Below are 10,656 nucleotides of genomic sequence, written 5' to 3' on the forward strand. Positions count from 1 at the left end.
ATGCCGAGTTGACTGACTAATGGATATTTAGATGGTTAACTCGCTCGTTAAATCAGTTAAAATCTTACTTAAAATAACAGCGGCTTGTTAAATATTCCAATGGACTTGTCGACAACAAAAACAAAAACAAAAACAAAAACAAAAAAAAACAAAACAAAACAAAACAAACAAAAAAAATAAAAAAAAAAACAAAAAAACGCAACGAACGCCCAAATGTAAGGACATACTAGCGAACGTAGCCGCACTCACTTGAGCTCCTCGGCGATAGCGGCGATCTGCTCAACCCGATCCTGATGAGCGGCCAGGTCGGACTCGAAAGCCTCGTGCTTCTTTTTAAGGGCCTTGAGCTCGTTGAGCTTGCACTGCCTGAAGTGATGCGAGGTGAGCATCTTCTCTTTGCCGACGGTCCAGTCCTCGTGGGCGGCGGCCTTGTGCTTGAATTTCTGGGCGAGATGCTCGAGCCTCTCGAGGCGCATCATCTCCGAGAGTAGCCAGTCCTCGAAGGCCTTCTCGGCGGTCTCGAGGCCCTTCCACGCCTTATTGATGTCCGAGACCATTTTACCCTCGGTGGGCATGTAAGCCGGTCGGTTACTTAGCCTCAGCTTCGTCTGCAGGGTGTTGAAGTTCGTCTCGAGCTTGGCCTTCTGTTCGACGCGGGGAGGCTTGTGCTTACGACGATACGTCCGGTACTCCTCGAGCTTCTTCTGACAACCCGCGAGAGAGTTATCGGTTTGACGGCCATTCAGCCATGGCATAGTGCGCATCACCCACTCGAGCAAGTCCGAGGCGAGACGCTCGTACTCCTCCATCAGGCGTTCGTTCTCCTGGTTTACCTTCAGCACCTTGCAGATCCTGTTGGCTGCCGTCTCAGCCTGGATATTTTTTTTTATTGTTTTTTTTTTTTTTTTTGTTTTAAAATATTTAACAATTTTCACATATTAATCATTCGATTGCCTAGATTTTATTATTTATTTATTTATTTATTTATTTATTTATTTATTTTGTTGTTGTTGTTGATTTTTTTGTTGTTTTTAATAGCGACGGCTTTCCACGAGAATACTCGCAAGAAAGCCTAGTACATAGCCCTATATAGTGTATTTATTTATTCAAATATTTATTCAAATTGCGAAATTCAAATTTTTATTTACAATTTGCGATTCGTATAAAATATATTTTAATCGTAGAATGAATGACCTTTCGTTCGTTATTAGGTACTGCCGTATAAATTTTATTTGCTTCAATCGCGCGACCCCATTACAATAATCAATTTCATTTTGCGTTCATTATGTAACATTACAACAGTATTCGTTGATATTAAAAATGGACATAAAAAATTGACATTATGCTGAAGCAAGTAATTTTTAGCAAAATGAGTTATTTTCTTATGTTTGTTGATATTTTATTTTTAAGAAAAATTTGTAGGCAAAGTATGTAATGGAAATTATTGCATATTACTTGCTCATTGCTAATTATTGCTTTCTATAAAAGATTAACTATATTACGTGATTGAATAATTATATTATAATATTGTTGTATATTTTTTTAATTACCTTCAGAACCGAATGAATTTATAAAAATTTGCAAAAAAAAAATAAATAAATAAAACATATGGTTTAATTAGCTGGATTTAATGGCTAATCTTCTTTTTGTTTTCTATTTTTTTTGTTTGTTTTTTTTTGTTTGTTTTTGTTTTTGTTTTTGTTTTTTGTTTTCAACAAACAATAATTTACAATCAACGAACGTTAGATTTATAGGGAATTCGGTTGTAGCAAATATTACGATAAATAAATTTATCGGTAATTAAAAGTTCTTACATTACTTTCAAAATTATTTCAACAAACACAGCGGATTATCATTATTATTATTATTATTATTACTATTATTAATGTAGTTGTTATTATTGTTATTGTTATTATAAATATTAATGTTGTTGTTGTTGTTGTTGTTGCTGTTGTTGTGATTATTGTCCGCTTTGTCAAACTGTTTCCTCGAACGAATAAAATATATTTTATATAATCCTTTGGTCTATACAAATACAAATTAACAACGATGATCGACAGAACTTTCACAAGACTGTCGATGTGTTAAAAATTTGATATTTCGCAACGCAAACTTTACGACTATTGGTAATATCTCGTTGTAATGTGGCGCCTCGTTACAATTAGAAAAACCATACAAAGAAAGCATGGTTAATAAACACGAGTTTTAATTAGCAAAAAGAACTTCACACACCTTCTGAGCACCACTGAAACAGTGATAATACGACGACACATATGTCATAACGGCTCGTTCGTCGGGCATAGCTGTATTACGCATATCTAGAAAAACACAGTCAGAAAAAAACTCATGCATAGGTTAGTGCATTATAAGGCTGTTTGTTGTATATGGCTGTACGCTAACAAAAACAAGTAGAATTGTAATGTAAAAAAAAAAAAAAAAAAAAAAAAAAAAAAAAAAAAAAAAAAAAAAATACAATCATCACGTATTATTTATTATTATTTATTATTAATTATTATTATTTATTATTATGTTAAATCAGTCAATCGTGAAAAACGAGAAAAAATGAAAAAAAAAATATTTGAAGGAAACGTGTGTAACGAAAGGTTGCACGGGGGAATCACGGGAATCGATTCTTCATTATTAATTAAGGGATGTTAAAGGACAATAAATGCACGTCATTCTACATGTTCGAATGCGAATCGGCCAATTATTTGGTTGTAAAAGCTCTTATTCCCATGAAAAAATATTACTTATCGAATTAGAAATATGATTTTTTTTCACGATTATGACAAACACGAAAGGTTGGGATTTACATGTTTTTTAGCACGAGTAAATGGAGGAATTTTTATGTTGCTCGGCTTTCTAATGACATTGCCACGAAAACTTTATAACGTTCTCGTAAAATCGACATTAATTTGATAAATTTAACCTGCCTAGGCTGCATCGCCATATGCTTCATTAAGCATGGCTTGTGAGCATAATTTAAAGCAACGAGGGAACAGGGACGAGCAACTTCACGAATTACGTCAGGAACACAGAATTTCAATGAATTATCGTTTGCTTTAGTATATTGATTTTGTTGTTTGTTTACTAGTGGGGATTAGGAGGAGCAAAACACAAGCAGTTCACGCAGTTAGCTGCTGACCTGCTGAGCGCCCTGGAAGGCATGATAGTAGCAGGATACGTATGTCATGATTGCCCTTTCATCCGGCTTAGGGGTGTTGATCAAATCTATTGGAATATAATAATGAATAGTTTAAGGCCCAAAAGGATAATAAATACTGTCAATAAACAAGCTAACTATCAAACGTAAAGGTAAAGTGATGGAGAAAAATTTTGTCCTTTATGGCAGGAGATCTCACGAATAAGGCCGATTTTCACCGACTGGCCATTTAATCCAGAGACAAACATTAATTTCACGTATATGTATAAAAATAAAAGATTTTCCGACTTTCATTCATAATACTTTAAAAGCTCTTGTGTCTCGGAATCATAATAATTGATTGAACACCTTAGACGATTGTACATTTACTCTTCGATATGCATGGAAAATTCATAGAAACTTAATTTGAATTATGGGACAACGTAATGAGATAAGGTCGCCTTGAAATTTCAATAGCAGTCAATCACAAAAGTATCTATTTATCTGAATTTCAATTGCATAAGATTCAACATTTCTAGCACATTGCGGTTTGGATATTGCGATAACTTTGATATACTTTTTTTAATAAATGATAAAAATAAAAATAAAACAAATCAATTCAATGTTTCCACATAATAATGAAAGTGTTACAATTTTATCGTAACATTATTTATTGTACAGAGAAAATGCACACGGTGCATTAAACAAAATGTTAATGTTGTATCGCTATATAGAGTATACAAATATATATATATATATATATATATATATATATATATATATATATATATATATATATATATATATATATATATATATATATATATATATTGAATTGTTCGAAACAGCTTTAATTTAAAACGAGGTGAAATTAATATTTAATCGACCGTTATATTCAACCTATGAGCAAACGTATAATATTCCAAGCTATAATTAATTAACCGTTAACTTTAAAACTGAATTTTCGAACGGAGAAGAAAATTCTAACAATATATGTATACAATATGAAACACAATCGGTACGTAAAAAGCATAAAAAATATTTACATTAAACATTGATCGTTTGACAGTTTTAATATAAGGGATAATTTCGTAGAGCTACTATCGTTACAATTAATTTTTGAAGTTTACATCTCTTGTTGAAGTAGCGTAAAATAAATATAGACGTATTATGTTATATTTACGTTGAACTCGACCATAAGTTAAATTATTAAAAACGTATATTAAAAATGAATAATACGCGTCGAATATGCGGGGTAAGTTTGATTTGAAAGTTGATTTAAAAGAAATGCACCCGTGAGTAATAATAAAAAAAAATAAAAAAAAAAACAGCAATCGCAAGAATCTCATCACTCCACTGTTTATAAAAATCATCGCATAATTGTCGTGGATTTCGGAAGGGGCAGAAAAAAAGAGAGAGAGAAAATAGAAAGAAAAAAAATAAATAAATAAAAACCCACCGACCATAATCTACTAAACTAAAGTCCAATGAGGATCTTACCATCGGGATCCAACATGCGTGGAATGTCGAGGTACTTCTCAGCGACGTCAAACGCCGTATTGAGATTCTCCAGTGGATTGTCCTTGCTGAGCTTGTGATAGTCGATGAGGTCGGGTCGATGCCGGTGTATGAGGGCACAGAAGGCGAGGCCGTCCTTGAACGACAGATGGAAGTTCTGAACGTTGACGTTCTTGTATGGCGCGGTCTTTCGTTGGCACCAGAGTAGCAGACCCTCCTTGGCCGTCATCTCCTCGACGGAGATGTCCTGGATGGCGAAGCGCAGAATTATCGTCCAGATCATGCCGAGTGTCATCTTCAAGTTGCCGTCAACGATTTCTGTTCACGTGTATATATAGCACAACCGGGCGTTAGATCATTTTATCCTTACTCTTATCTATCGTTATTTATTATTCATTTTCTCATGTCGATTGTCTTATATTTATCGCTCGAGAACATTGCTTGTACGTCGCAAAGAAATTTTTGTAGTTTATTCGACAAGGAGGAGGGACTTTTGCAATCGACGCTCGCGAGGATTACATTTCGAGCTGGAGACGACAATTTAAAGAGACTATCGCTGTTATTTCACGGATCACGATGTAATTGTCAATTGGTAATACCTCGCGAGCGTTATAACGTTATAACTACAAGAATTCAAATACTTAACGACGTTAAAGAAAGATTATTGGAATATCGTGAAGGAAAGTTGCCGAGTGAGACGTAGGAGGGATGATGGGGGGGGGTGATGGAGAGAGGGGGAGGGGTGAAAGTGAAAAAATTTGTAAACTTAACAATCTTTATAGATTCCGTCGCTGTGTCTAGAGTCGCGTAATTTGGTAATACGCCACCCACCCCCAATATAATGAAATTCAGACGTTATAATATTGAAAAGTACGTGCAATCGATGCAAATGTCACGCGATTGACAAACCAGGCCCATTAAAAATGCACATTGTCACGGTTGTGTGAAGAAACGGATGGGGCTGGTACGGCGCGCGCGTATCAATAGTATTGGGTGAGGGGATGAGAGAGAGAGAGAGAGAGAGAGAGAGAGAGAGAGAGAGGAGAGAAGGGGGGAGGCATTGGTAATCGCGAGATCGGCACAACGATCACCCAGAACTCAGAATTCCAATGGGCTCACCTTCGGCGCCGATGGACACCAGTTTCACACCCTTACTGGCAATGTAGTCGAGGGCCTTATTAACGTTGGCGATCTTGTGGAATCTCATTTTGCCGCGGTCGGGTTTCGGAAGGGTCTCGCCGGAAATGACTTCGAGGAGGAGCATAAGCTTCAAGCCATTCCTGAAATCCTCGTCGATCGTCTCGATACTCGTGCCGGCCTTTCGTAGATGCGAGTTGCACCACGCTGTGAAGGTCTGCGAACATAAGTCAAAAACGTATTTATTAACGAGCATTCGGTGACTTTTGCTGCAATATCGTAAAAACATTGGCCCAATCCGATTTATTGCCGATTTATTGCCGATTTATTCCTTCGAGCCCTCTTCGCACCAATATTACTCGTCTCGCCCGAGCTTTATATTATTATCCAATTACATTCGCATTATCGTTATATCCTATATTATTCTTATATTATGCTTTAGGGATAATTAAAGGAGGGTATGCTGTTTGATATAAATTAAAGCGCTGGAATGTAGTGATTTTTTTCGTTTAAACCTAAATGCGCGTTAAGGCAGCTTGGCACGAATATTATTATAATTTATTGGTATTTTGAATGGACGTTTGCAACTGTTTCACCGAGAAGCATGAATTTTACAATCTCGTGCGATCGCAATGATTTATTTATTTTTTCATTTTAAGCACTTTTCTAATTCGTTCGTATCCGCGTAGAGTAAGCTATTTTGCAGTGACGTGTCGTTGAATGGATAACGCATTCATTGGTGAAGATTATTTCTGCTCCATTCGCTCGTACATTTTAATATGAAATTTGTTAAAAAAGTGTTTTATTTATTTATTTATTTATTTTTTTTCTCCTTTAAGGCGAGATATAACAATTAATAATAGAGATCAGCTGAAATTGTAAATTAATAATTTTAGATAAATAAATAAAATCAATAAGACCAAGTAAGTATTAGAAAAAAGTGAAGAAACGAAGACTTTAACGCTTACGACGAATAATAGAAGATTTTAAACGATATTACATTTGAACGAAATACATACATGTCGCTCGAATGACATTAACGAGACGTCACGAATTTCACATTGCGAGCCTTAAATTAAAGTCATCCCATCGTTATAAATGAATAAGCATTAAACATTAAACAATAACGAATGGCAAAGAAGTACGTAAATGGAAAGGAAATTAAATACGAGGGTGAAAGGGGATTTTTTAATTTCTTCGGTACATATTAGGTCGTTTAATGAGTGGGTCGTAGTAGTTTCACGGGTATTTCAAGAATGTCGAGCCGCTAGTATCACCTTTTAACAAACAAACAAATAAACAAACAAACAAACAAACAAATGAATTAGAATAGGAAATGAAAAAAGAAGGATAAAGAAAGCCAGGAAGAAAAAATCCAACAAAAAGCGGAGGCGCACTCACTCGAGAACCGCGCGTTCGTGCATCTTGAGAGACACAATGGTAGGGAAGAAGTGCTGATTGCTGCGAAAAAGGAAGCTTAAACAAGGTGAGAATAACGCAACGTATAACGCTATGAAATCCCTGTCTTCATTTCCTGTCGTTCCTTGTTCATTCATCGGCCGTCCGCAGCCATTGCCATGGGATTTTTGCCTCATTAGGGATAGCGCGCTCATTCGGCCGACGGGAAAGTGGCTTTTTCCAAGGCTTCAATGATAATCGCCGGGCTATCACGACTGCGGACGTTGCTGATTTTCCCAAAGTAGATCAGTCGCACGATGCCGCCTATCCCAAGATTGAGGTTAGATGTCAAAATTACATTACGAATGCAATACGAACGAGCGCACGATGACGGCCAGTCGCCAAGTGTCATTTCCACTGGAAAACGATTAATTAAGCCAACGATCTTTTACCTATAGCGATATCAGGAAAAATTGTCTCTTTACGATAGCGCCTCATCAGGATTGCTACATTCGGCTATACTATATAAGCGGATAAGCTTTGTCCATTTCGAATCAATAATTTGTTACTGTGATGACCAATGATGATGCCAATGACAATATAAATAACCATAGCAATGGATGAATTTTCTTTGAAACGATACTTTCAACAGTCGTCTTTAATTTTATAACTTCACAATGCTAAATAGTGGAAGAGACTGAAAACTAGTCCGCTATAAATCATAATTAATACATCACTAAATTTTGTGCTTTTCAACAAATAATTTTCAACCAATAAATTACAATATTTATATTTCAACAAAGTGGCGATTCGTATATTTTTCTTCGAATGACCCTCAACGTCATTTATCCTTACCAATAATAAGAATATTCGCTATTCTATGATTTTTCGATTTATTTGCTCTAAACGTCCGTCCACGCAATGCTTACTACAAAGATACGCCTTTCGGATGCTGATGTTATATCGTGTCAATTACTTTTCTCTCCATCTTTTAAACATTTAGTTGAATGCACAAACAAAAAAAGATAATCTAAAACTATCTGGTTATGAATGCGCTTGAATGTAAGAGTAGTTGATTTAGCTGCGACGAATAATTTACAATTACATATTGGGATTTGGATTGGGTGTTGTGCAAAGAGAGCGCGTCAAGGGGTAAACCTTTAATCATCAATTTAGCAATCTGAATATACAACACTTATAAATCCAAATAAACACGAAAATTCTATAATGGTCAATGTTAAAGCGATGATAAGCGAATGCAGATTATAATATTTTGGCTATTTTAAGAATCATTCACCTCGCAGGCACGTGGCACTTTGGTAGTGCAAAACATCTAAATAAATATAAGATGATAGACTGTAAATGTCTACCTTGTCCAAGTTACAGAAAATACTCGTAAAATGTATAATGAGCGAAGATAATTAAATTATCATTAACATTTAACATTTTATCACGTAAACATTCGATGCCACCTTTTTTATTTATTTATTTATTATTTTTATCGACGCCAATAATAATTAAGGAACTAACGCGTAATAACGATCACGCCAATACAGCCATTAAAGCTTAGCCGATTCTTATTGTTACTTATTACTTAATCGTGAAGGATAATCGTGATTTTTCATTACATTTGTGACAGCGTCTTATAACTGAAATATTTATTATCAATGAGACTCCTCGACCGACCGTTTCATCACCAGAATCTTGTCGCATCGTATCTCGAATGCATGTGAAAATTCGTGATAATCGAGCGGCAGCCGATCATCGATCGATCCAACGGCAACAAAGCCAAAGCTCCCAAGAACTTTCACGTTTCCACGTTAAGTCGTACAAATCGCGCGTGCTTAAGCGAAACAATGACAGTGATTTTTCACTGTTTTTTGTTTTTTTGTTCCTTGTTCGGCTTCTAGGAGCTCTCGAGGGGAGCACCACTCCCGCGCAATCGCCACGAATTTTTCCTAGGACTATCGCGGTCGGTTGGGGGGGGGGGGACGATACGTCGCGCAAATCCGTGAGACGAAATCGCGTTTGAGTACGCGCGACGACGCTTTGTGTATATTTTCGTAACGACCCCGATATCCCTCCTCGCTATATATATCTAGTGTCCTGGTTCTCGAGGCGCTCTATCGTTTCCACTCGCTTGTCGTAATGCTTTAATAAAGTTGATCTTTTATTCATCAAGAGCGACGGACGATCTATTCCACCTCTTGCTCCCTACCAACCCTCCCACCCACCCGCTACGCTCGCAACCACAAGCCGACTTATTCTTGCGATATCATTAGACCGTGTAAGCGTGCACGTGTTTTTTCATTTTGTGATACGAGTGCGGCCTCTCATTGTTATTTGGTTATTTTCTCTCATTGCTTCTGTCGTATTCTTTTCCCTCTTCCTCCCCTACCTCGTACTTCCTTGGCGGATACAATTTTTCAAGTACGGGGCATTCAAGACTTCGTGTGGGAGGAATGATCGTGAAAAGCGGTTTCACTTCATAGTCCACTTTACTACTTTATAAGCTAATGTCCGCTTCTGGACTTTTAGCGGAATGCAATCGTTTTTTTTTAATCGACGTTTTTAATGTCAACGCACATGTCTATTATGAAATTAAAATAGAACGTTTCTTCGATACGTTTAAATAAAAGTACGTAATAATAAATTTTACGAAATCAAACCAACTTATTTATTAATTATCAGGATCTATCAAGCAGTGAGAATAATAATGTCGTTGTTTATAGTTGTGTTAGACGTCAGAAGTCTATTTAAAGATCCACTTGGTAACATCTAAAAATAAGCAATGTTTATTAACTATATTTAAAGCTTTTGCGTGATTAATCGTTTCGACGATTAATATTATTACTAGAGGAGAAGTAATCGAGAGTAAATAATACAACTAAATAGAGTTATCGATCGCTTATTATATATGCGCTTCAAATGAATTGATAAAACAATATTCATAATGATTAACGATGACAAATAAGGTTTATTACGTTGACGATTATTATTATTATTATTATTATTATTATTATGATAAATATGTAGGACAAAAATACCTATTATTTGTATTAGTTCGAGTATAGCTAAAATTTCCTTCAAAATTCTATACATTTTGTTGTTTTTTGAATTCTTTTTTTTTTTTTTTTTTTTTTTTTTTAAATTCTTATATAACCATACGGTTAATGTCGGCCAGATGCGCCACATGGTTGGTACATATTACCGATCAGTGAGACAAAATTCTTCTTCAATATTTTCAAGACAATATTAAATGTAATTTAATGAATATTTATCAATGCAAATAAAAATGATTTAAAATCAAAGCTCGCTAATATTTAACCTTTATTGAACTGCTGCGCTTATGCTAAATCGACGAACAACAACGCCATTGAAATATCCGGATCTATATTGGAAAATCGGTTACAACTCGCAGTACACGAAATTGAAGGAAATTCGGGGGGGGGGGGGGGCTA

At 35.7% G+C, this 10,656-nt stretch overlaps 1 protein-coding gene across 3 annotated transcripts in view; it reads right to left on the reverse strand.

The window, feature by feature from the left end:
• Actn (alpha actinin) overlaps nt 1–10,656 on the reverse strand; it is a 36,125-nt gene that overhangs the window by 3,265 nt on the left and 22,204 nt on the right. For 2 of the 3 annotated variants that reach the window (XM_011506672.1, XM_011506670.1), the window contains exons 3-6: nt 5,780–6,014; nt 4,643–4,978; nt 3,146–3,231; nt 250–872 (exon numbers count right to left, since the gene is read on the reverse strand). In XM_011506672.1, coding sequence (XP_011504974.1) covers nt 250–872; nt 3,146–3,231; nt 4,643–4,978; nt 5,780–6,014 — 1,280 coding nt within the window. Of the gene's footprint in view, nt 1–249; nt 873–2,232; nt 2,319–3,145; nt 3,232–4,642; nt 4,979–5,779; nt 6,015–10,656 lie in introns of all 3 variants that reach the window. The other variant, XM_011506671.1, reaches the window with a different exon arrangement.

Source organism: Ceratosolen solmsi, unplaced genomic scaffold, assembly GCF_000503995.2.
Source record: "Ceratosolen solmsi marchali unplaced genomic scaffold, CerSol_1.0 scaffold6, whole genome shotgun sequence".
NCBI classification, from domain to species: Eukaryota; Metazoa; Arthropoda; class Insecta; order Hymenoptera; family Agaonidae; genus Ceratosolen; species Ceratosolen solmsi.